General features: G+C 40.8%; 1 protein-coding gene across 1 annotated transcript in view; it reads right to left on the bottom strand.

Moving 5' to 3' along the window:
- LOC128688473 (ATP-dependent DNA helicase DDX31) overlaps positions 1–27,792 on the bottom strand; it is a 90,210-nt gene that overhangs the window by 38,915 nt on the left and 23,503 nt on the right. The window contains exons 7-10 of the mRNA XM_070084751.1: positions 26,463–26,563; positions 22,468–22,643; positions 6,141–6,218; positions 1,933–1,943 (exon numbers count right to left, since the gene is read on the bottom strand). Of these exons, the coding sequence (XP_069940852.1) occupies positions 1,933–1,943; positions 6,141–6,218; positions 22,468–22,643; positions 26,463–26,563 (366 nt within the window). The remainder of the gene's footprint in view (positions 1–1,932; positions 1,944–6,140; positions 6,219–22,467; positions 22,644–26,462; positions 26,564–27,792) is intronic.

The following is a 27,792-nucleotide window of genomic DNA, read 5'->3' as shown; positions in this document are numbered from 1 at the left end:
TCCTTTATGACTTCCCTAAAGTGTTTCACAACATTGTCAGTGTAATAGTCACCAGCAGGGCTTGCAATAGCTGTGTGAGGGTGATTTTCATCCATAAAGGTTTGCACTTTCAGCCACATTGCACAGATTTCCTTAATCTTTGTAGTGGGCAATTTCTTCAATTTCTCTCTCCCCTCCTTCGAACCAGTTTCCTAAGGTCTGGCCTCTTGCTGTTGAAGTTGATCTAGCACTTCATCAGTGGTTAGTTCTTCATTGTCCTCCTCCACCAACTCTTCCACATCATCCCCACTAACCTCCAACCCCAAGGACTTTCCCAATGCCACAATGGATTCCTCAACTGGCATACTCCTCTCAGGGTTAGCCTCAAACCCTTCAAAATCCCTTTTGTCTACACATTCTGGCCACAGTTTCTTCCAAGCAGAGTTCAAGGTCCTCTTAGTCACTCCCTCCCAAGCCTTACCTATAAGGTTTACACAATTGAGGATATTAAAGTGCTCTCTCCAAAAGTCTCTTAGAGTCAGTTGAGTTTCTGAGGTCACTACAAAGCACCTTTCAAACAGAGCTTTTGTGTACAGTTTTTTGAAGTTTGCAATAACCTGCTGGTCCATGGGCTGCAGGAGAGGAGTGGTATTAGGAGGCAAAAACTTCACCTTAATGAATTTCATGTCCCCATAAAGTCGCTCTGCCACGTCTGTAGGATGACCAGGGGCATTGTCTAACACCAGGAGGCACTTAAGTTCTAATTTCTTTTCAGTTAGGTAATCTTTCACATTGGGGGCAAATGCATGGTGTAACCAGTCATAGAAAAAGTCCCTAGTGACCCATGCCTTACTGTTTGCCCTCCACAGCACACACAAATTAGCCTTGAGGACATTCTTTTGCCTGAATGGTCTGGGAGTTTCAGAGTGATACACTAATAAAGGCTTCACTTTGCAATCACCAATAGCATTGGAACACATCAACAGAGTAAGCCTGTCTTTCATAGGTTTATGTCCTGGGAGTGCCTTTTCCTCCTGAGTAATGTAGGTCCTGCTTGGCATTTTCTTCCAAAACAGGCCTGTTTCATCACAATTAAACACTTGTTCAGGTTTCAGTCCTTCACTGTCTATGTACTCCTTGAATTTCTGCACATATTTTTCAGCTGCTTTGTGGTCCGAACTGGCAGCCTCACCATGCCTTATCACACTATGTATGCCACTACGCTTCTTAAATCTCTCAAACCAACCTTTGCTGGCCTTAAATTCACTCACATCATCACTAGTTGCAGGCATTTTTTTAATTAAATCCTCATGCAACTTCCTAGCCTTTTCACTTATGATCACTTGAGAGACGCTATCTCCTGCTAGCTGTTTTTCATTTATCCACACCAATAAGAGTCTCTCAACATCTTCCATCACTTGCGATCTCTGTTTCGAAAACACAGTTAAACCTTTGGCAAGAACAGCTTCCTTGATTGCCTTTTTGTTGCCCACAATAGTAACGATGGTTGATTGGGGTTTACTATACAACCTGTCCAGCTCGGAGACACGCACTCCACTTTCATACTTATCAATGATCTCTTTCTTCATCTCTATAGTAATTCTCACCCTTATTCCTGTAGGGTTGGCACTAGAAGCTTTCTTGGGACCCATGGTCACTTATTTTGCAGATAAAATCACCAGAAACACTGTAATAATACGAAATGTTCCGATTGTATGCTTGGATGTTACCACGGAGGCTGGCTGGTAAACAATGCCACCGGCGGAACATGTGAGGCTGGCTAATGGCGCACATTAGACGCGTCTCGGACGAACAGCATTGAGCGGGTTTTTTAGCGGTATGCGAGGCAAGATCTTAGCGATAAAATGTAGCGGTATGCGGATTTAACGTTATGTAAGGCCAACGGTATGTGGGGGTCCACTGTACCTCCCTGGGTGGTTGCTGTCTACCAACCTACTACTAACCTGAGCCTAAGAGTTTTTATGAGGATAGTGAGGCTCAGGTCAGGGTGTGTAGAAGAGAGGAAGTCTACTTCCCAGTAAAAGTAGGTCTTAGATGGGGATGCTTAATGTCATCATGGTTGTTTAACCCTTTCAGGGTCCGTCCCGTAGATCTACGGCTTTACGTTCAGGGTCCAAACCGTAGATCTACGCCATGAGCTCAGCTCACTCTGATAAACTGTGAGTGGTACATTTGGGCCTAGATATGAGAGAATACATCTATGTGGTATGTGTGCACCACATAAAACAGATCCTGCAGCACACTGTGTATAATGAGAGAAAAAAACTTAAATCATGATTTTTCGATTAAAACAGCAACTTTGCAGTGTTTTTTCGTATGTTTTTTATAGTTGTATTTGCGATTTCTTGGTCTCATTTGATAGAATGGAAGACATATTACAGAAATAGAGATGATTTTGATTGGTTTTAGCACTGGAAATGGCTTGAAACTGAGCTCAAAGTAGCGGAAATGTTAAATTTTTGCCGATATTCAAGAGTAAACAAACGACCTCACACGTCTAATACACGTCAGCTGGTGGGTCTAATATACATTCACAAATATGGTGATGATATTTATACAATTATTACAGTTTTGCATAACAGTAAATCTTCTATTTTTTGGTGTGAATAAAAATTCATTATGTGAATAAAAATAAAAATGGAATTTATTTGTAAAGCCTCAAAACATCACTAATGAACAGAGGAAACGTTAGTTTAGTGCCAGGAATGCCTACATTGTTTATTCTCGACCCTATTTTGAAATTGGAATATTTTGAACTTTGTGTTAAATTGGCCAAATTAACAATTTCCCATCACTTTATTTTGTAGTTGAAACAGTTGACTTGGCGATTTCTTGTGCTCAATCGATAGAATAGAAGTAATACTAGTGAAATAGCTAAGAATTTGGTTGATTGGAATAATGTAATTGGCCTAAAATGGGAGTCAAAGTCGGCAAAAATCACCGATTCGTAAATGTCGCTGACACATCAAAATTCGCGAGAGCATAATTTCGTCAATTTTCCACCAAATTTCGTACTTTTTGTTTTATTACCTTCACAAAAAGATTCTCTACGATTTCATAAGAAAAAATAACAAATTTTTTTTTTTAAATTCTTGGACACTGGTGCGTGACTCCAGATTTGGGCCTTGGACCCTGAAAGGGTTAATATATTTATAGATGGGGTTGTAAAAGAAGTAAATGCTAGGGTGTCCGGGAGAGGGGTGAGATTAAATTATGGGGAATTAACCCCTTGACTGTCGCAACCCCCAATCCTGAGGTGTCTCCTGGTTTCGCAAAATTTCGAAAAAAAAAAAATTATTTTTTCTTATGAAATGATAGAGAATCTTTTCCCGATTGTAATGACACCAAAAACACAAAATTTGATGGAAAACTGACGAAATTATACTCTTGCAAAGTTAGCGACCTCGGCAATATTTACAAATCGGCGATTTCGCCCACTTTGAGCCCAATTTTCGGCTAATTCCATTGTTGCAGTCGACCAAACTCATAGCTATTTCTTTAGAACTCCATTTTTTCTATCGATTGAGTACAAGAAACGGCCCATTTACCGATTTCAACTACCCAATAATGTGGTCAGAAATTTGCAATTTGGCCAATTTCACGGAAATTAAAAAATATGACAATTTCAAAATAAGGTCCAGAATGAACAATGCAGACATTCCTGGCTCTAAAATAACATTTTCTTTGTTCGTCAGTCACGTCTCCAGGCCCCTCTGATATTACTCTTGCTTCCTATTTTGAATTTTTATTCAAACAAAAAATAGAAGATTTTCTGTTATGCAGACTATTACAATATTGTAATAGTTGTACAAATAATGTCAATGACTGCATATTAGACTGCATATTAAAATGGCTAGTTGGACATTTATTGGACAATGACATCATTTGTTTACTTTTTTAACATCAGCAAAAATCAAACATTTCCCCTACTTTGAGCTCCATTTCCAGGTTCTTTTTATAGTAAAACCAACCAATATCACCTTTACTTCTATAATATGTTTTCCATTCTATCAAGCGAGACCAAGAAAACGAGAATACAACCATAAATACTATACGAAAATAGACCACAAATTCGGCATTTTAATTAAAAATAAAATGATCGGAGTTTTTTTATCATTATCCACTGCATGCTCCAGGATTTCTTTTATATGGTGCACACTGACCACACGGACCCATTCTCTCACATTTGGGCCTACCAGCTTTCTCTTGCTTGATTTGAAGCCGCTAGAATTTATGAGTACGTATAGTATATACGTCAAACCCAGTACCTCGTAAGACGTATATATACGACCAAAACAGTCAAAGGGTTAAATACAAAATGGGAAGTGACACAGCTGCTTTTTGCTGATGATACTGTGCTTATGGGAGATTCTAAAGAAAAATTGCAAAGGTTAGTGGACAAATTTGGGAGTGTGTGTAAAGGTAGAAAGCTGAAAGTGAACACAGAAAAGAGTAAGGTGATGAGGGTATCAAATGATTTAGATAAAGAAAAATTGGATATCAAATTGGGGAGGAGGAGTATGGAAGAAGTGAATGTTTTCAGATATTTGGGAGTTGACGTGTCAGCGGACAGATTTATGAAGGATGGGGTTAATCACAGAATTGATGAACTAAAAAAGGTGAGTGGTGCACTGAGGTATATGTGGAGGCAAAAAATGTTATCCATGGAGGCAAAGAAGGGAATGTATGAAAGTAAAGTAGTACCAACACTCTTACATGGGTGTGAAGGTTGGGTTGTAAATGCTGCTGCGAGGAGGCGGTTGGAGGCAGTGGAGATGTCCTGTCTAAGGGCAATGTGTGGTGTAAATATTATGCAGAAAATTCGGTGTGTGGAAATTAGGAGAAGGTGTTGAGTTAATAAAAGTATTAGTCAGAGGGCTGAAGAGAGGTTGTTGAGATGGTTTGGTCATTTAGAATGGATCAAAGTAGAATGACATGGAGAGCATATAAATCTGTAGGGAAAGGAAGGTGGGGTAGGGGTCATCCTCGAAAAGGTTGGAGGGAGAGGGTAAATGAGGTTTTGTGGGTGAGGGGCTTGGACTTCCAGCAAGTGTGTGTGAGCGTGTTAGATAGGAGTGAATGGAGACGAATGGTATTTGGGACCTGACGAGCTGTTGGAGTGTGAGCAGGGATTCAGGGAAACCGGTTATTTTATATAGCTGGACTTGAGTCCTGGAAATGGGAAGTACAAAGCCTGCAATTTAAAGGAGGGGTTTAGGATATTGGCAGTTTGGAGGGATATGTTGTGTATCTTTATACGTATATACTTCTAAACTGTTGTATTCTGAGCACCTCTGCAAAAACAGTGATTATGTGTGAGTGAGGTGAAAGTGTTGAATGATGATGAAAGTATTTTCTTTTTGGGGATTTTCTTTCTTTTTGGGTCACCCTGCCTCGGTGGGAGACGGCCGACTTGTTAAAAAAAAAAAAAATCCAAATACTGTCCAGAATAAACAAGACAGACATTCCTGGCACTAAAATAACATTTTCTCTTACATTTCTTACATTTCTTTTGCTTTCCACTTTGAATTTTTATTCTCACAAAAAATAGAAGATTTACTGTTATGCTGACTACTGCATTAGTGTAGAAATGGTATAAACAATATCAGTGCACTTGTTAAAGAATATCAGACTCACCAGTTGATGTACATTGAATGCATGGCATGATCTGTTTACTTTTGAACTTAGCAAAAATCGAACATTTCTGTTACTTTGAGCTAAATTTCAAGGTACTTTTCATTGTGAAACCAATCAAAATCATCTAAATTTCTGTAGTATGTCTTCCATTCTATAAAATGAGACCAGGAAAACTAGAATACAACCATAAATATCATAAGAAAATAGTGCAAAGTTGCTGTTTTAAACCAAAAAGATGGTCAAAGTTTTTCTAATTATGAACTGTGTGCAGGAATTTTTATACTGTGCACACTGACCATAGACCCATTCTTTCCTTATGTAGGCCCACCAGCTTTCTCTCGCTAGATTTGAAGGCACTAGAATTTACGCATACTACTAAATCAATAACCTGGCGTGGCGTACTGGTATGTTGGGAAACCCCGAAAGGGTTAAAAGGGTAGAGTAAAAGCAAATTGGGTTCCCCTTTTAAACAACAAAATATATACATTCTTACCTTAAAAAACCTTGGAAAACAATGCTGTATGATAATCCCCCCATATCTTGAGTTGCAAAAAAACAATCATCTTTCTCTCATCACCAAACTAATGAAAAAACAAATAAAAATGGGATAATTTTTATTCATTTATTTTTAAAGTATGTATGAATGTATCTATGTAACAGACCTTTATACACAAGAACTTCAAACACAAGATAAAATCCCAAAGGTTACAGAATTGTCCAATATTATTACAATCATAGCAAAACAGTCTCTTGTCTATCAACACTTGCCTTTTAATACCAGCTGCCCCTGTTAGTCTGTTACACTGACATTTACTCGAATGGTGGGGTGAGGAGTGTAAGGAGAGGAGAGAAGGAGAGGGAGGAGGGGGAAGGGGGTAAAGGAGGTGAGGGTGGGGTGTGGGGGGTGGGGAGGAGGTGGGGGGGGGTGGGGAGGGAGGGGTGGGGTGGGGAGAGAGAGAGAGAGGTGAGGTGGGAGAGGGTGAGGGGGGGTGAGGAGAGAGAGAGAGAGAGGAGAGGAGAGGAGGAGGGGGTGAGGTGGGGGAGAGAGGGGTGAGGGGGGAGAGAGAGTGGAGGTGAGGTGAGGGTGGTGGAGGTGGGGGTGGGGGGGAGGAGGTGAGAGGTGAGGGGGGAGAGTGGGGAGAGTGGGAGGGGGGAGAGGTGAGGAGGAGGAGAGGGAGAGGTGAGAGAGTGGGAGGGAGAGAGAGGGGAGAGAGAGAAAAAGAGAGGGGAAAGTAGTGAGTGGTGTGGGGAGTGTGAGTGCATGGTATAAAGTGGTTGTGTGTAAAGGGGTTGAGTGTGGGGAAGGGTGGGGAGTGTGTGTGTGTGTGTGTGTGTGTGTGTGTGTGTGTGTGTGTGTGTGTGTGTGTGTGTGTGTGAGTGTGAGTGTGTGTGAGTGTGTAAAGTGTGTGAGTGTGTGTGTGTGTGTGTGTGTGTGTGTGTGTGTGTGTGTGTGTGTGTGTGTGTGTGTGTGTGTGTGGTGTGTGGGTGTGTAGTGTGTGAGGTGTGAGGGTGTGAGTGTGGGGTTGTTTTACTCACCAATTGTACTCCCCTAATTGGGTTGCAGGGTGGATTTCCGTTCCGGGCCCTTCTTCACTGTTACTGGATCCTCTTTTCCCCTTTTTGAGTTTTGTCATACCTCTTCTTAAAAACTATGTATGGTTCCTGCCCCCCACTACTTCACTTGCTAGGCTTTTTCCACTTCCCCAACAACTCTATGACTGAAGAAATATTTCCCCTAATCCCTGTGATATCTGAGTTTTCCCTTCCATTTGTGACCCCTTGCCCCTTTGCCCCCTCCTAAAAACACCCTATCTTTACCTTGTCTATTCCCATGAGTATCGATTCTTTTATCATTCCCCCCAACCTTTGTCCTCCGGGGGGGGTGACCCGATTTCCCTTAACCTTTCCTAAAATCGACATTCCCTTGGCTCTGGGACTAGCCTTGTTAAAAACCTTTTGTACTTTCTCTAACTTTGGGCGTGCTTGACCAGGTGGGGGTTTCCCAGACTGGTGCTGCAACCCCAATATGGGCCTTTTTTTACCAAAAGGGGCGTGTCTTAAAGCGTTTCCCTTTTTAAAGGGTTCGGGCGCTTTCTCGGGGTTTTGCCAGGCGCCCGTATGCTGCAGGGTTTATTTGGTTGATGTGTGCCTCCGGTGATGTGCTCGGTGTTATGGTCCCCCCAAAAGTCCTTTCCCCCTGAGTGAGGTCTGTAGTCTTTGTCCCCCTAGCCAAACTCTGTCTGGGGTCTTTTTTTGCCCCCCCCCAATCTTTGCCCTTTGCTTTTTGGCTGGTTTGGGGAAAGAGAACCCGGTTGCTGGAACATGCCCAAACCTTTAAAATCTCTTTGCAGTCCTGCTTCATCCTCGTGGGTTTAATTCTTCTCTCAATTTACATCATCTGCGGGAAAGGGACACTTCAAAATTTTCCCTTTCCCCATCATTGGTTCACATATATCAAAAATAGCACTGGTCCTAGAACTGACCCCTGGGGGCCCGCTCGTAACAAAAGGGCCCCTGTGATACCTTTTTAAATTCCAGGGCTTTTGCTGCCCCCTGTCATTTTCCCTTAACCATTGCAGTGCCCCCCCTTTTTCGTGCGCCTGATCCCCCAAAGCTATAATCTCTTGGGGGGAACTGTCCAAAGGCCTTCCCAGCCCCAAGGAAGCGCAATCCCCACCCCTCTCTCGTGTCTTACTTCTTTTACCTTGTCATAAAACCCCAGGGAGGTTTGTGATAAAAGGGGTTGCCTTCCAGGGCCCATGCTGGTTTCATTTATAATCTTGTTGCTTTCCAGGTGTTGACCCTTTCCTCCTGATAATTTTTCTCCATGACTTTCCCACACAATCATGTCAGAGACACAGGTCTGTAGTTTTTTCCCTGCCTTTTTTCCCCTTTTTTAAAATTTGGGGACTACATTAGCTGTCTTCTTTTTCTCAGGTAGTTGCCCATTTTCGGGATGGGGTTGAAGTTTTGTGGTTAAAACCCTTTAAAACACATCTCTGCTCCTTCTCTAAGGACCCCGGGGGAGTGTTGTCAGTCCCATCGCCTTTGGGGTGTAAAAAGGTCATTAAAAACCTTACCTCCTCCTCAGTTGTTTTTTATGTCATCCCCCCTTAAAACTTTGTCAATGGCCCAAATGGACAAGCGTTTAAAAGGCTTCTGTTTTTTAAATTGGGGGGTTTTTGTGTTTGTTTATTCCCCCGTGTTCCTTCTGTGCTGTTTTCCCCACCCTTCCTGTTTTACTGAAAACTTTTAAATCCCCTTTCCCAACCCCTCCACATACCTCTAGTGTTTCTTGGGGTTCCCCACCTTCTGCCCTTAATTTGATCACCTGGGTCTTTGACTGTTGTCTTCCTCCTGAGGGCCCCCTTTTTCCCAACTGTTTGGGTCAGTTTAATTCTCAGATTGTTTTCCCTTACTGTCGCTGGGCCCTCCCCCCCTTACTATGCTTTACTCATTCCTGGCTCTCGACTAAAATCCCCCTTTTTTTAGTGTTTCTCTGCCTTCTTTTTTTCCATTCTCTTTGACTTTGTTTTGCCTCCTTACACCGTCAGATAAACCGGGGGTTTTCTTTTGGTCTTATTGTTACTGTTGTTGGGAATAACCTTTTCCCACTGCCCCCTTGCATTTTGTTTTTAATATTTCATTTACCTGGCTTTCCTGCCATTTTCTCTGCCCCACTGGACCTCCATTGGAAGTTTTTCCCCAACCCTATTTAGCCCCCTTTTTTTAAGTCAGGCTTTTCCCATTCAACCCCCTTTTATTCTCCCCCTTGCAGCTCTACTATGTTTCCAAAGCACAAAACCCCACGTAATTTCGCTAGTTTTCATCTTGATGTCCTCAATATCCCAGGTCCCAGGGTGAACCCCAAAGGGCAATCTTGCTGGTTCATCCTCCCCCCTTTTTCTCTGGTAGTGTCCCTTAAACATGTTGGGGATGGGTTTTCCAAAACCCCTGATCCCGGCTCTCCATGTTTTCCGGGGGCCCCCCTGTGGCTCCCGGTTTTCCCAGTCCCAAACTCCCCCGTGGTTGAAATCCCCCCTAACCAGCAACTTTGTCCCGCTGGGTAAATCTTCTTCCACCTCAGTAAGTGTGCCCCCCACATTTCTTTTGCTCTCTTCCCCATTTCCCCCTCTTGGCCTCCTGCAGTTCTGTTTGGATTATACATCCCCTGCTTTAACCACTTTGTGTTCCCCAGACTGGGTTCCTGCTATGTGATCTCTTTCCCGTCTCATCCTTTTCCCTTTCCCTTTTTCAATTTCCATCTGTTTTTCCGAGCAGAGGGAACCCCACCTCCCCTGCCCCTTTTATCTTTCCCCATGATCGGAAACCCGGTGGGAAAAATTGCATCTTTTGTCTCCATGAGTTTTTTTTCTGTCCTATGATGTCCGGGGGCTTCTCCCCCTGATTCTTTTTTTGCCATTCCTCATGTTTATTCGTTAATCCATCTGCATTTTGTACCAAACCCTTCCCTTTTGTTCTAATACCGTAACTTTTAGTGCGGGGTGGAAACAGAGGGGTCGGTGTGTGATGGTTGGTTTGGATTGTTCCCGTTCCTTGGGGGGTTTTGTGGAAAAAAGGGCCCTTTTGCCCCCGGTGTTTCCGGGGGCCTTTTCCTTCCCTTTGATCCTGGGTTATTCTGCTCTCCTTTTTCCCTTTCCTTCCCCTTTCTCCTTTTTTTTTGAACTCTCTCTTTTTATTTCTTCCTTCCCCTCCCCGTGTTCTGTTATCGATCAATCCCGGAACTCCTGCTTGCCTCTCAACCCTGCTTTTCCCCGCAGGATCATGGTTAGGGGTTTATTCTGCCTTAAAAATTTCTTTGAAAGGCCCATTCCTTTTTGTGAACCACCCAATTCTCGAAATTTCCAACTGGGTCATGTCCCCTGCCTTTCACCTTCATGATATCTTCAATCCTTTTCCCCCCCTGCTTTCTTTATCCAAAAGTTTCCCCGGAAAAGTCGCCCATAGACAAACACGGATCTCCTTTTTACCTCCCCCTGTACTCATTGCATCCTCTGATGTGTTTTGGGTTCCCCTTTCCCTGGAGTGTTCCTTCTCAGTCCCTTCCCCAGTTAATTTTGGGTGTGTGTGTGTGTGTACTCACCCAGTTGTACCTAGTTGGGGGTTGCAGGGTCAAATCCCAAACTCCTGGCCCCCCCCTCTTCACCCTTTTTCTACTAGGACCTCTCCCAACCCGAAAACCTTGTACCTCTGCTTAAAGCTATGTATGGATCCCGACTCCCCCCTACATCGCTTCCCCAAATATTCCACTTCCTGACTTCTCTGTGGCTGAAGAAATCTTTCATCCCCCATGATTCCCCTTTTGTGTCTTCCCAACCCCAAATGTGTCCCCCCTTTTTACTGTGTCCCTCTCGGGCCCTCCTGTCTTTGTCCACCTTGTCAATTCCCTAAATATTTTTGTTTTTTATATGTCCCCCCTTTTCTCCTTTCCCCCAGTTCGTCAGGGTTTATTTCCCTTTAAACCCCTCCCCTAGGACCCCTCTTAGCTCTGGGACTAGTCTTTTTGCAAACCCACTTTCTCCCGGTTTCTTTCGTGCTTGGGCTAGGTTGGGGTTCCCAAAATGGTTTCCCCATACTCCAATATGGGCCCCAACTTTCCCCGGGGTACAGGGTCCTGAATGATTCTTTAATTAAAATTCGAAACTTTCTGAGGGGTTTTTTAAAGCGCCCATATTTCAGCAGTTTTTGGTTGATTTCGCTTGGAGATGTGCCTGGTTTATACTCACCCCAAAATCTTTTCCCTTTAGTGAGGTTTTCCAGTCTCTGGCCCCCTAGACTGTACTCCGTCTCGTCTTCTTTTCCCCTTCCCCCAAACTTGATGACTTTGCACTTGGTGGGATTGAACTCCAGGAGCCCAATTTCTGGACCAGGTCTGCAGCCTGTCAGATCCCCTTTTTAGTTCTGCCCGGTCTTGATCAGTGAAATTTTTGCAAACCTTTTCCCCCATCTGCAAACAGGACACCTCAGAGTCTATTCCTTCCGTCATTTTGTTCATAAATACCCGAAAAAAGCCGGTCCTAGGACTGACCCCTGTGGGACCGCTGGTCACGGTCCCCCCTGACACCCCATCCATGACCGTTGCTGGTTTTCCCGCCGTATTCCCTGATCCATTTTTTGCCTTCCTGTTATCCCTGCTTGGTTTCCAGTTTTGCACCAATTTTTGTGGAACTGTTTAAGCGCCTTCTTCCCGTCAAGAAAATGCCAACCCCCCCCTCTCTCTCCCCTTTCACCCTGTCACCATGTCATGAACTCCAGTAGGTTTGTGACACAGGATTTCCCGTCCCTGAAACCATGTTGGCTGCTGTTGATGGATGTTCCTTTCTAGGTGTTCCACCTCTTTCCCGATAATCTTCTCCTTTATTTTTCATGCCATGTCAGTGACACTGAGGGCTTGGTTTTTAAAGCTTCATTCTTTTCCTTTTTTAAAAAATTGGGCCCATTTGCTGTTTTATCCTCAGGCAATCTCCTTTGATAGATGTTTGAATAATTTTTGTTGGGGGAAATTTTTTAAAGCCCCTGCTCCCCTCTCAAACCCATGAGGAGATGTTATCTGGCCCCCTTGCCAGGTTTTCTAGCTCACTCAAAACCTCTTCACTTCTTCCTCGGTTTCGTGCACTGTGTCCCGCACATGGTGGTTTTTGCCCCCCCTCTCCGTCTTTCTGGGCCCCTTCTGTCTCCTCTGTGAAAACCCTTTTTTGAATTTTTGTTGGGGCCTCCCCATATTACGATCATTTCTTGTTTTTCTCTCCTCCTTCCTTCCTTAGCCTGATTACCTGGTCCTTGACTTTTGTTTTTTCCTGTGTGTGTGTGTGGGTGTGTGTGTGTGTGTGTGTGTGTGTGTGTGTGTGTGTGTGTGTGTGTGTGTGTGTGTGTTTTGGGGGTTGTGTGTGTGTTGTGTGTGTGTGTTTTTTTTTGTGTCTGTGTGTGTGTGTGTGTGTGTGTGTGTGTGTGTGTGTGGGGGCACTTAAAGGAATATAAAAATGCTCACATCCCACAAAATTCAAATTCCCCTTTTGAAAGGTTTGAAAACAAAAAAATTTTAAAAGAAATCAATTACCAAAAGAAAAACCCCAACATGACTACTAAATTCTCCTAAGGCTGTCTGAAATTGAAAGAAAGTTCTCTAATCCCTCAGTTTCTCAACTGGTTTCCAGTCTTTGCATATCATTCAGCCCATCTATGCTATTCTTAATTTCTTTAAACTTTTGCATATTCTCATGACATAAATTTTCTTCTCTCTAAACCCACTTCTCCTGTGAAACTCCTGTGCCCGGCCTTCCCAAATAGGTACCCCTGGGATAAAAAGATTTTTTCCCCGGGCCCCATGGAAAATTACCAACTCAATTGTCCATTCCCAACAATTTCCCCAAAGAATCTTCATTACTTTTTGTTGAACCACATTGGTCCACATGGTAAATTGGGGAATACCCCATGTATAGATTTACTGTACAGATGGGGAAGAAAGCATAATAAATTCTTAAACAAATATGCATATGGCGGGGAAAAAACACAAAATTTTTTTTTAATTTAAAAGATCTTAATGTTATTTTTTTCCAGTATGTAATGCATGCTTTCCTCCCCCCCTAAAGCCCAGAAAATCCCCCTACACATTATCCCAAAAATCAGGAAGAATGAGCTCTGTTTTTCCCCCCTAAGTGATGGTTTCAGTGCTTTTTACTAAATAAATGAAAAAAACCCCCCTCAAAACAAACCTAGACTGATTACTTTCCCCAAATTAGAAACCCATTTAAATTATAATTCACATATTATTTTAAGTTTTAAATAATTGTAAAGTAGCCATCTGTAAATAAAAATTATTTCCTACATAACCCAGGTGGATACAAAAAATTTTACGGGTTTAACACTACATAATATCAAGGGGGTTCGGGGGTTAACTGGTACCCCCTACATAACCCAGGGGTGGCACAGCAAAAACCAAAAAGTTAGATTACTAACTGCTAACCCCTAACTAAAAAATTAGTTTTTGCAAACCCAAACTGCTAAACACCCAAAAAAATTCCAGAAAGCAAATTAGCGCAAACCCATTTTTTCCCAATGAAAGGCTCGGCAGTTTTTTTTTTAAACCAAAAGCCATACCCCAACAAGGCGGGGGGGCCCCAAAAAACTAAAATTTTTTTTTTAAAATAATTAATTTGTCAGGAAAAGGGGTTACTTTGCCCCGGCTTTTTAGTCGCCTTTTTAAACCCCGGGGTTTACGGAGGGAAGAATTTTTCCCCCCCAGGAGATAAAGGGAAAAAAAACAAGAACAAGAACTAAAAAAGGGAAATAAAAAAAACCCAGGGGGGTGTGTATATATATGCTTGTGTGTATGTGAAAGTGTGACTTTAGTGTAAAAGTAGAAAGGGCTCCTGAAAACCCTTGCATTTTATGAGACAAAAAAAGACCCCCAAATCCAATAAATTGAAAAACAAAATACAGGTTTTCCTTTTTTACACTGACTTGGCGGGGCGGTAGTACCTCACTGGATGGTTGCTGCCCTTCAACCTCTCCCTAAAATTCCCAGTTTAGTGTTCTGGTCTTTTATTTTTATTTTTAAAGATTTTGGGGGAACAGATTTGGGAAAGGCTGGGTCTTCTCCTTTGTATCCCTTGACTTGGGGAAAAATAGTCACCCGGGGGGGACATGGGTTCCCCCGACTCAAAAGCCATGGCCTGAAAGCCTCTATTAATTTAACCCAGCTATTGCAGACTCCTCAAAGCACCTTCAGGCAAAACAAAAACCCTCCCTGTTCATAAAAAGTGACAAATGCATCCGGTGATTTTTGGCCAAAGGGCTTTAAAAAACCTTCCCCAGTGCTGCCTGCTGTTTGACAAATTACGTTTACGTGGTCAGCCAATACCAAGCCTGACTGACTGTGGCCCCCAACAAGACGGGAACATAAAATCCCTGTTAAAAAGGGCATTGCTTTTGACTACCAACAACGATGAATTTTTTTAGGACCCCAAAGTTAGTGGAATTTTATTTGGGGAAGGTCCACTACGGTTTTCCCGAAAGTTGCAGAAAGCTAAGGGCCCTAAAAAAATGTCCCCTTAAAAGCGGTTAGTGGAATTTGCCCACTATTGCATAACACCGGGTGGAAAAGTAGGTCCCAGTAAAGTAACCACTACATAACACCAGGGGGAATAAAATGTTTCCGTGAGTAACCACACTACATAACGCAGGTGGATAAAAGTAGGACCTGGAAGGGGTTTGGGAAAAAGCAATCCCCAAAAGGGGGGTACTACCATCCTGCCAGTGGGTGTGAAATGGAAACCTTTAATTTACATTGATGGTGGGGTTGCTGATGTCTTTTTTTTGCCTCAAACATGCAGGTTTTCGGGTGGTTCCCATTCTACTTCATTGGGTCCCCTTTTCCGTGCATGTACAAGCACATTTTCTTACACCCCCGGGGTTTTTTCTTCTATTTTCTTACTAGTTCTCTTTTTTTTAATTTATCTTCAGGGGGAAAGGGGGCCCAAATTCTTCCTCCAAAGCCATGCATATTAGGGGATAAATGCACGGGGAAAGGGGCAAAATCCCCCTTCTCCTGTTATATACAAAAAAAAAAAACTTTCTTTTTTCTTTTTGGGCCCCCCACCCTTTAAGGGATACAGCCAGTTCGTTGAAGGTACCCGTTTGGAAAATTTGTATGTATCACAATGGGTTTCCCCTATTTCCCCTATTGTGGTTTACAGTAAACCCTTTAAACCCACTTTTTAAATAATTAAATGGACAATATTTTTCCCAACAAATTTTAAATCACTGTCTGGGGTACTTTTGGGGCCCAATACTGTCCCGGTTAGTTATCTGCAAAATGGTTTAAACCCCTTTGATTTGGGGGCCGGTATATATCGTCTTAAAAAGTACCGTGTTTGGCGTATAAAACCCCTAAGTCAAGCCTTCAAATCAAGCGGGGAAAGCTGGAAAACCCAAATTGAAAAAAATGGTCTTTGGTAAAGTGTACCCATAAAAAAAAAAATCCTGGGGGCCATGATTATAATAAAAAAAAAACCCCGACCGTTTTTTTAAAAATTTCCCCCGACTTTGTGGTCTATTTTTGTATAGTTTTATGGTTGTATTCTCGTTTTCTTGGTCTCATTTGATAGAAGGGAAAACATATTATAGAAATAGAGGTGTTTTTTGATTGTTTTTACTTACAAAAACCCTGAAATGGGCTAAAAAGTAGGAAATGTTAGATTTTTCCAATGTTAAAAAATGAAGCATATGATGCCATTGTCAATAAATGTCAACTAGCCATTCTAATATCAATCATGAATGGGTTGATTTATTTATAAAAATTTTAAAATTATTAAATGTAGTAGGTTGGTGGCACCCAACCCCCCAGGGAATACCCGTCCTCCCAAGTAGTGAAAAGGGAAAAGGCCTTTGATTTTTTACATGAGGGTTGGTTTTGCTGATGTCTTTTTTTGTCTCATAAATATGCAAGATTACAGGGCATGTCTTGCTACTTCTACTTACATTGGGGTCACAATACACATACATGTCCCACATTTTTTTATACACACTCACCCAAAGTTTTCTTTGTTTTTTATTTTAATAGTTCTTGGTCTTATTATTTTTCCCTTTTTTATATCCATGGGAAGTGGAAAAGAATCTTTCCCCCAAACCATGCGTGTTGTAAAAATCAACAAAAAATAAAAGGAACAATGGGCTGGAAACCCCCTTTTCCTGGAAAGATTACTAAAAAGAATAAGAAGAAGAAAATTGTTAAAGGGGGAATCTGAATTTTGCGTGGATGTTGTCAGATGATAAAAAAAAAGAGATGATTGTGGATTTATGAATGGGGAAGAAGCTGGATGTCCCGGGTTTTTAAACAAAGCTGAAGGGGTGGGAGGTTTCAGTGGAGGGGAAAAAATGGGATTAGGTCAGGGTTTCAAATGGGGGCTAGGCAAAAAAGAAGGGGGTGAATAATGTTAAAGGGGGATAAGCTATGGCAGGAAAGAGGGAAAAAAATGTATTAATTCAAGTTATGTGGAGTAAAAAAAAAGATTGGATGTAAAAGTGGGTTATAACAACGTGTATCCACCTGGGGAGAGAAGTGTGGGGAGAGAGAGATTTTGGGAAATGTTGGTGAATGCGTGGGGATTTTTTGAATAAAAGTGTGGGGAGTAATGGTGGTTGGGGATTTCAATAACAAAGTGGGAAAAAAATGTTATGGAGGGTAGTAGGTAAATTTGGGGGGCCAAGGGGGAAAAGTAAAAAGGGAGCCTTTAATTGGGGGCTATGTGTAGAAAGAATTTGGTTAATTTTTACATATTTTAAAAGAAAAAGAGGATAAAAAAAAAATAAAAGGGATGATGTAAAGTTAAATGTTTATTAGAAAATTTTTATTGGGGGATAAAAAGGGTTTATGGGGAGGCTCCAGGATGTTTTGTTTATAGAGGGAACTGATTTTATCGGATATTATTTAATTGGCCCACAGTTAGAGTTTTAGGTAGATGGGAAAAAAAAGGAGAATTGGGAACAACAAACCAAAAGGGGGGGTGAAAGTGTATAAACTAAAAGGGGGAGGAAGTTAGGGGAATAAACCTATTGGCAAAAAAGGTGGGTGGGGCAAAGATTTAATAGTGGAGGGGTTGAAGAGGGGGTTTGGGAAAAGTTTTAAAAAAGCAGTATTAGAATGTAGGGCCCGGGAAATTTTTTGGTTATGGGGGGGGGGGCCCGGAGGAAAGAAGGGGGGATTGGTGGAATGATGAAGTAAAGGGTGTGATAAAAAAAAAAGGTGGGTTATGGGGGGTTATTTCAAAGGGAGAAATTTTATAAGAAGAGCAGGTATATGAAATAAAAGAAATGTAAAGGGGGGGTCAGAAGTGCAAAAGGGGGGGGCAGATGGAATAAGTGGGAGAGGCACTGTCAAAAAATTTTTAAAAAAAAGAAAAATTTTGGGTGGGTTAAACAAATTAAGCCCAGGGGAAAATATGGATTTGTCAGTTAAAAACAGAGTAGGGGAGTTGGGAGATGGGGAAAATGGAGGTATTAGGTAGATTTAGAATATTTTGAGGAACTTTTTTAAAAGTTAAGGAAGAAACAGAGCGTAATTTCATGCACTGGTCAGGAGGTATACCATCTTTTTTGGGGGAAGGCAGAATGTAAATTTGGGGGTCACTTTAACATTAAAAAAAATGAAAGGGAAAGGGAACGGGAAATGATGGGGCCATGACCCGAAATTTTTAAAAGCAGGGGGGGTATAGTGTTGGAGTGGTTTTGGGACTTTTGTTTTTAAAAAATGTATGAAAGGGAAGGGACCTGGGATTGGGGAGGGATGTTTGTTCCTTTATTTTAAAGGGAAAAGGGACAAAAGGGGCCGAAAAAATTATAAAAGGGAAAAAGTTTTTCGGTATACCAGGAAAATTAAAAGGTAGGGTTATAATTGAAAAAATTAGAAGGGGAAAAACAGAATGTTAGGGTTCCCGGGTGGCAAAAAAAAAGGTTTCAAGAATTGGGGTGCCGGGGTGTTTAGATCAAATGTTTCATTTTAAAAAAAAATATTTAACAGTATTTAAAATAAAAAAAGGGAAGTTTTTTGCATTTATGGATTTAGAAAAAAGGGATATTGGAAATGGATAGAGGGCAATGTGGGGGGGGAAAGTATATGGAATAGGTGGTAAGTTATTAAATTGTAAAAGTTTTTGAGGAAAAGTGAACTCAGGTTAGGGTGTGTAGAAAAGGGGACTACTTCCCCGGGGGGAAAAATAGGTCTTGAAAAAGGGGTGTGTAATGTCCCATGGTTTTTTTTAATATATTTATAGATGGGGGGTTGTAAAAAAGTAAAAAGCTAGGGTTTTTGGGAGAGGGGGGGGATTAAATTTTGGGAAACAAATTCCCAAAAAAGGAAAATTAAAACAGTTCCTTGATACTGTGCTTATGGGGGAAATTCCCAAAAAAAAATTGCAAAAAGGGTTTGTGGATGAGTTTAAGTTGTAAAGGTAGAAAGTTGAAAATGAACATAGAAATGAAATAAGGTAATTAAATTTTCCAAAAGAAATTTTGATAAAAAAAAATTGGAAAATTTAAATTGGGGGGGGGTAGTATGGAAAAAAAGGGGATTTTTCAATTTGTTGGGGGTTGGCGTGTGGGATGGTTTATGAAGGATGAAAGGGTTTAAACATACGAATGAAGAGGGAAAAAAAAGGGGGAAATGTGCGTTGGGGTATATGTGGGGAAAAAAATTATCTCTTGGGGGCAAAGAAGGGGAAAGTAAAAGTACAGTGGCCCCCGCATTTTGGGTTACCTCGAATCGACCAATTTGGGAAATGTATTTATGTAAAGTGCTTTTTCCGTGCATGTTTGGGGGTCCCGAAAAGGGCTAATCTACTTCACAATATTTCTTTGGGAACAAATTGGTCAGTACTGGCACCTGAACATACTTCTGGGTAAAAAAAATCGTTAACCGGGGGGCCCCTGTAAGTAGTACCGCGCTCTTATTGGGGGTGAAGCTTGGGTGGTAAAAGCAGCGCGAGGAGGCGGTTTTGGGGGCAGTGGAAAATGTCCTGTTTAAAAGGGGAATGTGAAAAATTTTAAATATTATGCAAAAAGTCGGGGGTGGAAATTAGGAAAAGGGGTGGGAGTTAATAAAGTTTAGTCAGAGGGCAGAAGAGGGGTTGTTGGGAGGGGGTTTTGGGCATTTAAGAATGGATCAAAGTAGGGTTAATGGGAAAAAAAATTTTAAATCTATAGGGAAGGGAAGGAGGGGGGAGAAAAATTGGTCCTCGGGAAAAAGGGTTTTTGGGGAGGTAAAAGGGGTTTTGTGGGCAAGGGGGTTGGACTTCCAGCATCGTGCGTGAGCATGTTAGATAGGGGTGAATGGGGGAAAAATGGTACTTGGGACCGCGATCTGTTGGGGTGTTGTGGGGTAATTTTATTAAGGATGATGAAGTAAAGGATTTTAAAAAAAAGAAAAAAGGGGGCTTTGAAGGGTTTTTCAAAGCAGAGTGTTATAAGAAAACAGAGTATTGGAGGTAAAGAAAGGTAAAAATTGGGAGTGCAAAGGAGGGCAGATGATAGGTGGGGGAGGCAGAAATTTTTAATGAAAATGAAAAAAATTTTTGGGTTTAGTTAAACAAGTTAAAAAACCCCGGGAAAAAAATGGATTTTCAGTTAAAAACCCAAAAAGGGGGTTAGTAGATGGGGGGGGATGGAAGGGGTTTGGGGAGATGGGAGAATATTTTGAAAAACTTTTAAATGTTAAGGAAGAAACAAAGGGAGTAATTTCCCTGCACTGGTCAAAAGGAAATATACCATCCTTTTGGGGAAAAAGAGAGAAAAGTAAAATGGAAGTTTGGGCATTAAATAAAAAAGAAAGGGGTAAAGCAGCTGGAAATGGTGGGATCATGACAGAAATGTTAAAAAACAGGGGAAAAGTGTTGGAGTGGTTGGTACTTTTGTTTTTAAAAAATGTATGAAAGGGGGAAAGGGACCTAGGGTTGGCAAAAGGCATTATAGTCCCTTTTTTTATAAAAGGGAAAAAGGGGGCAAAAAAGACTGTAAAAAATTTTGAGGGAAAAAAACCCCGATATACCCCGGAAAAATGCAGGAGGGTTTTAATTGAAAGGGTTTAAAAAAAGACAGGTGTAGGATTATGGAAAACAAGGGGGTTTTAGGGAATTGGGGAATTTTGTAGATCAGGTGTTTACATTTAAGGGATATTGTAGACAGTATTTTAAAAAAAGATCAGGGGAAATTTTTTTGCATTTATGGATTTAGAAAAGGGGATATGATAGAGTGAATGGAGGGAGCAATTGGCAGATGTTGCAAAAAAATAAAATGGAATGGTGGTTTAAAAAATTAAATGCTGTAAAGGTTTTTATTTAGGATAGTGGGGGGCTCAGGTTAGGGTGTGTAGAGAGGGAGACTCTTCCCCGGGAAAGTGGGTCTTAGGCAAAGGGGTGTTAATCCTTTGGGTTTTTTAATATATTTATAGATGGGGTTGTAAAAAAGGGGGAAATAAATGCTAGGGTGTTTGGGGGGGTGGGGGTTAAATTGAGAGATAAATTCAAAATGGGGAAATTTTTGGGTTCTTTTGCTGATGATACTGTTATGGGGAAATTTTAAAAAAAATTCAAAGTTAATTTGGGTGAGTTTTGGAAAAGTGTTAAAAAAGGAAAAATTGAAAAATTTAACATAGAAAAAATAAGGGGATGAGGTGTCAAATGATTTAAAAAAGAAAAATTGGATATCAAATTGGGAGGAGGGGGTTGGAAAAAAGTAGATGTTTTTAGAATTATAAAAAATTGGGGTGTGGATGGGTTTTTGAAAGGGGGGGGGTTAATCCCTTTTGGGTTTATGAGGAAAAAAGGTAAGTGAAAGCGTTGGGGTATATGTGGAGTGCGTTTTCTATGGGGCAAAAAGGAGATTAAAAAAAGTATAAATTATAACCACTCTTATATGGGGGTAAACTTGGGGGGAAATGCAGGGAGCAAGGGGGGCGGTTGGGAAAGCGGAGATGTCCCGTCTAAAGGGGAATGTGTGGGGTAAATATTATGCAAAAAAATTTGGAGTGTGGAAATTAGGAGAAGGTGTGGGGTTAAAAAAGTATTAGTCAGGGGGGCAGAAGAGGGGGTTTTTGAGGTGGTTTGGTCATTTAAAAGAATGGATCACCGTAGAATGACATGGAAAGCATATAAATCTTTGGGAAGGAAGGCGGGGGGAGGGGGTTAAAGGAAAAGGGGAGAGGGGAAAAAGGGGGTTTTTTTGGGGAAAGGGGGGGTTTCCAACAGCGTGCGTGGCGTGTTAGGAAATAAGGGGGAGGAATGGTCTTGGGACCTGGATCTGTTGGAAGTGGGGGGGTAATATTTAGTGAAGGATTCAGAAGCGTTTTTTTTCATATAGTCGGACGGTCCTGAAATGGGAAGTACAATGCCTGCACTTTAAAGGAGGGGTTTGGGATATTGGCAGTTTGGAGGGATATGTTGTGTATCTTTATATGTGTATGCTTCTAAACTGTTGTATTCTGAGCACCTCTGCAAAAACAGTGATAATGTGCGAGTGTGGTGAAAGTGTTGAATGATGATGAAAGTATTTTCTTTTCGGGGATTTTCTTTCTTTTTTGGGTCACCCTGCCTCGGTGGGAGATGGCCGACTTGTTGAAGAAAAAAAAAAAAAAAAAAATTACAGTATTGCAGTAGTCTGCATAATAGTAAGTCTTCTATTTTTTGTTTGAATAAAAATTCAAAATAGAGAGCAAGAGTAATATCAGAGGGGCCTGGAGACATGACTGATGAGCAAAGTAAATGTTATTTTAGAGCCAGGAATGTCTGCATTGTTCATTCTGGACCTTATTTTGAAATTGTCATATTTTTTAGTTTTCGTGAAATTGGCCAAATTGCAAATTTCTGACCACATTATTAGGTAGTTGAAATCGGTAAATGGGCAGTTTCTTGTACTCAATCGATAGAAAAAATGGAGTTCTAAATAAATAGCTATGAGTTTGAGCGACTGGAACAATGGAATTAGCCGAAAATAGGGCTCAAAGTGCGCAAAATCGCCGATTTGTAAACAGCGCCGAGGTCGCTAACTTCGTGAGAGCATAATTCCGTCAGTTTTCCATCAAATTTCGTTTTTTTGGTGTCATTACAATCTGGAAAAGATTCTCTATCATTTCATAAGAAAAAAAATATTTTTTTTTTAAATTTTGCGACACCAGGAGACACCTCAGGATTGGGGGTTGCGACAGTCAAAGGGTTAAGGTAGCATTCCTTTGGAATACAAAACTAACAAAAAATACAATTTATAGTATTTGCAGGTGTTTACAGAATTTAAACAAGTGCTGTAAATATAATATGTACTAACCTTACACTTTGAGAGGATAAATGCTGCTAATGTGACAAGCCTAAGCTTGGCTGGAATCATGACATAATGATGGGAAAGATTGGCAGGAGTTGCCAGAGCCTCAGAGGTGAGCTGTTTACTCTTCTCCTCTCCATCGTGGCTTATGTCAATCACTTCCGGTGACAACAAGCTCATACCTAAGTAACAGGAATACTTGCATTCTGTATCATTATTATTAAAAACTTTAAGAAAAAATGACATTAATTCTGAAACACATGCAAAACTTAATGCATATATTTGCATTATTAAATAATTAAAAAGAATGCTAAGGCCAGTTTACTAGAAAATCCATATTGCATAGTCGTGTGTGCTGGAGCGTCCGAAACTAAGCATTACATTGCAGCAGTTCCATGCAATGGATCCCTAAAGCTGAAATATCAGTAGTTAAAATTATGCATTACAGCTTTTCACTGATGAAAAGCCTATTATTGTAATAAGGTATTATAGACAAAAAATGCACCACACATGTACTGAATGGTTATATATAAAAACCAACACAATGACAGGACAAAAATAAATAAATGCCCTCCTAATATGCTCCAAAAAATCCTATGACTAATTTTAAGAGACAACACCACACTTGCATTTAATGACATACAGCAGGCATGTGTGAGCATGTTAGATAAGAGTGGAGATGAATGGTTTTTGGGACTTGACGAACTGTTGGTGTGTAAGCAAGTTAACGTAGTATATGAAGGGATTCAGGGAAACCTGTTAGCTTGACTTTGATCCTGGAGGTGGGAAGTACAGTGCCTGCACTCTAAAGGAGAGGTGAGGATATTTACAGTTTGGAGGGGCATCTGAACTATAATATCAGCATGCCTCTGGCAAGACAGTAATAGTGTGAATGATGGTGAAAGTGTTTCTTCTTTTTTGGCTCACCCTACCTTGGTGGGAGACAGCCAGTGTGCTAAAATAATTAACTACATGCCTTCATTTTGTACTGCAACATATGCCAATGACAGAAACACTGGCTAACAATTTTTTCAGTGCACATAAAAAAATATGTACTTCTAATTCTGGAACACTGATTTCAAATATGAACTTTAAGTTTTGATCCAGCACATAGTTTCTGTGAAACACAGCACCAGTGAATGATTTCACCAAAATATAGCAATCATGGAGAGGAGATTTCAAGGAAGCCTGATGATCAGTTTGACGGCTGACTACTACTGGACACTGCTGTGAGAGAATGATACTGAACACAAGCAAAAAAAAATTCAATTACTGCCTTTCCAGACACCACAATTCAGATGACCCTCCAAGCAGGAACATCCCCACCCCTCCTGCAGAGTGCAGGCATTGTACTGCTCACGTTTAAGATTTGAGTCTGGCTAGCCAGGTTTACCCTGAATCCCATCATAAATGTTTCCTTGCTCATACTCCAATGGAATGCCAAATCATAAAAATCACTTGCTTCTACTCACTCCTATCTAACATGCTCTCACAATGCTGCTGCATGTCCAAGCCCCTAGCACTCAAAACTTTCTTTACCTCCCTCTCTCCAACTTTTCTGAGGATGACCCCCTACCCATCCCTCCCTCCACCCAAGATATAATTATATGCCCTCTTAGTCATCCTATTTTTTCCATCCTCTCTAAATATCCAAAACACCTCACCAACCCCTCTTCAGTCCTCTGAATAATACTTTTGGTGACTCCAACACCTTCCAATCTACAAGCTCTGAGTTCTCTGCAAAATATATACACCACATATTGCGCACAAACATGACGTCTATTGCCTCCAACAACACTGCAACATTCAAAACCAAGGCTTCACACCTATACAACAGTGACGGTACTGTTTTTGCCTCTGTGGATACTGTCCTGTCTCCACAGACAAATGAGAAATCACAGAATGAGTGGAGCTCTACCCATTCTGTAATTTACAAGCAAACATGTTACTAAGACTTTGTACATTATGTTAAGAAAGGTTAGTTTTTCATTGCATGCACCGCATTTAATAGCTATGTGTACGGTAGGGTTATAATTGAAAGAATTAGAGGTAAGACAGAATGTAGGATTGCAGATGAGCAAGGAGGTTTCAGAGTGGGTAGAGGATGTGTAGATCAAGTGTTTACATTGAAGCATGTATGTGAACAGTATTTAGATAAAGGAAGGGAAGTTTTTATTGCATTTATGGATTTAGAAAAGGCATATGATAGAGTGGATAGGGGAACAAAGTGGCAGATGTTGCAAATATATGGAATAGATAGTAAGTTACTAAATGCTGTTAAGAATTTTTATGAGGATATGCTCAGGTTAGGGTGTGTAGAAGAGAGGGAGACTACTTCCCAGTAAAAGTAGGTCTTAGACAGGGATGTGTAATGTCACCATGTTTGTTTAATATTTTTATAGATGGGGTTGTAAAAGAAGTAAATGCTAGGGGTGTTCGGGAGAGGGGTGGGATTAAATTATGGAGAATCAAATACAAAATGGGAATTGACACAGTTGCTTTTTGCTGATGATACTGTGCTTATGGGAGATTCTAAAGAAAAATTGCAAAGGTTAGTGGATGAGTTTGGGAATGTGTGTAAAGGTAGAAAGTTGAAAGTGAACATAGAAAAGAGTAAGGTGATGAGGGTATCAAATGATTTAGATAAAGAAAAATTGGATATCACATTGGGGAGGAGTATGGAAGAAGTGAATGTTTTCAGATACTTGGGAGTTGTCGTGTTGGTGGATGGATTTATGAACGATGAGGTTAATCATAGAATTGATGAGGGAAAAAAGGTTAGTGGTGCATTGAGGTATATGTGGAGACAAAAAATCTTTATCTATGGAGGCAAAGAAAGGAATGTATGAAACTATAGTAGTACCAACACTCTCATATGGGTGTGAAGCTTGGGTTGTGAATGCAGCAGCAAGGAGGCGGCTAGAGGCAGTGGAGATGTCCTGTCTAAGGGCAATGTGTGGTGTAAATATTATGCAGAAAATTCGGAGTGTGGAAATTAGGAGTAGGTGTGGAGTTAATAAAAGTATTAGTCAGAGAGCTGAAGAGAGGTTGTTGAGGTGGTTTGGTCATTTAGAGAGAATGGATCAAAGTAGAATGACGTGGAGAGCATATAAATCTGTAGGGGAAGAAAGGCGGGGTAGGGGTCATCCTCGAAAAGGTTGGAAGGGGTAAGGGAGGTTTTGTGGGTGAGGGTCTTGGACTTCCAGCAGACGTGCATGAGCATGTTCAATAGGAGTGAATCGAGACGAATGGTATTTGGGACCTGACGATCTGTTGGAGTGTGAGCAGGGTAATATTTAGTGAAGGGATTCAGGGAAACCGGTTATTTTCATATAGTCGGACTTGAGTCCTGGAAATGGGAAGTACAATGCCTGCACTTTAAAGGAGGAGTTTGGGATATTGGCAGTTTGGAGGGATATGTTGTGTATCTTTATATGTGTATGCTTCTAAACTGTTGTATTCTGAGCACCTCTGCAAAAACAGTGATAATGTGCGAGTGTAGTGAAAGTGTTGAATGATGATGAAAGTATTTTCTTTTTGATGATTTTCTTTCTTTTTTGGGTCACCCTGCCTCGGTGGGAGATGGCCGACTTGTTAAAAAAAAAAAAAAAAACTTCTAAACTGTTGCATTCCGAGCACCTCTGCAAAAACAGTGATTATGTGTGAGTGAGGTGAAAATGTTGAATGATGCTGAAAGTATTTTCTTTTTGGGGATTTTCTTTCTTCTTGGGTCACCCTGCCTCGGGGGGAGACGACCGACTTGTTAAAAAAAAAAAAAAAAAAATTTATTAAGTAATAAATTTCATGTGTTTCTTTAACCTTAAATAGCCAAAATACTGGTCCTGCCCAAAAAGAAAAATCTTACATGAGAGAGATTAAACAAGCTCAGATTGGTGATCAGTGTATCAAAGACAGATTAAAACAACTAATTTGCTTTCTGAACTACATATCAAGTTAAATTTTGCTGGCTAGTGTAATTAGAAGTGTGATCTTTTACTCACCAGCTAGTTTTTCTACTCCAGCAGACAATGTGGCTGACAGCATTACAGTTTGTCTAGATTCTGACAGCCCCTCTTGTTGCTCTGTCAATGTTTCCAAAATACTGAAATGGCAAGATTATGAGCAATGCATCACAGAAACTGAAAGAAATTTGATTTCTTAATGATTAACAAATGTCCTGGAGATAGGAAGTACAGTGCCTGCACTCTGAAGGAAGGGTGTTAATGTTGCAGTTACAGTATATAACTGTAGTGTAAGCATGCTTCTGGCAAGACAATGATGGAGTGAATGATGGTGAAAGTTTTTCTTTTTTGGGCTACCCTACCTTGGTGTGAGACAGCCAATGTGTTAATAAAAAATAATAACAAATGTTACTAATTTACTTCTCAAACTACAAAGGAATAAAAAATTCATAGGTACAGATGCAGCAAAACTCCACTGTACTACTTACAACGGAGTTTGACAGCATATGTACTTGACTGCAATACCTGACATGATCACATAATATACAGTACAAGTAAAACAATCTTTAAATATAATGACCTCATAATGCAGATATTAGAAGTTCTCAATCAAGCTGAACTACTGAGTAGTAGTATAAAACAAAGACCATTACAACAGGTGTTAAGATTCATGTTTCACAAATACTAGTCAACGAAGAGTGAAAAACCACTTCAACAGAAAAAATTAAACACAGGTAAAAATGACACCTGAATACAGGTGTTCGTTGCTGCTTATGATAGCTGTGTTCCTGGCTGACGGCGCACAGAGTGAAATCACATAGAGAAAATCCATTATATTACACCCCAGGAATTCAAAGGCCTGTTAACCTGAGCAAAATAAACACAAAATAAAATAAACACAGCAGAAAAACTTTTGACTTATAATCCTTCACCAAGTAAGAACAGAAGATTTTTTTTTTTTTTTCAACAAACTGGCCATATCCCACCAAGGCAGGGTGGTCCAAAAAGAAAAACGAAAGTTTCTCTTTTTAAATTTAGTAATTTATACAAGAGAAAGGGTTACTAGCCCCTTGCCCCCGGCATTTTAGTTGCCTCTTACAACATGCATGGCTTACGGAGGAAGAATTCTGTTCCACTTCCCCATGGAGAAGAACAGAAGTATGTACACTACATACACTATGTACAACATTAGGTATTAGTGCACTCCACAGTAAGCAAGGCAGGATAGAAGCCACTCTAGAGCAGACCATGCTTCAACCAGCTCTAGAATGGGAAAGGCACGTTCAGACAGGCGGGTGGTACCCACAACACCTCAGCGATTGCCAAAACCATCTTCTCATTGGCTTGAACCTGGGTACTGACTGAATGA

Source organism: Cherax quadricarinatus, chromosome 13 (genome assembly GCF_038502225.1).
Source record: "Cherax quadricarinatus isolate ZL_2023a chromosome 13, ASM3850222v1, whole genome shotgun sequence".
NCBI classification, from domain to species: Eukaryota; Metazoa; Arthropoda; class Malacostraca; order Decapoda; family Parastacidae; genus Cherax; species Cherax quadricarinatus.
This window is presented reverse-complemented; position numbering and strand designations above follow the sequence as displayed.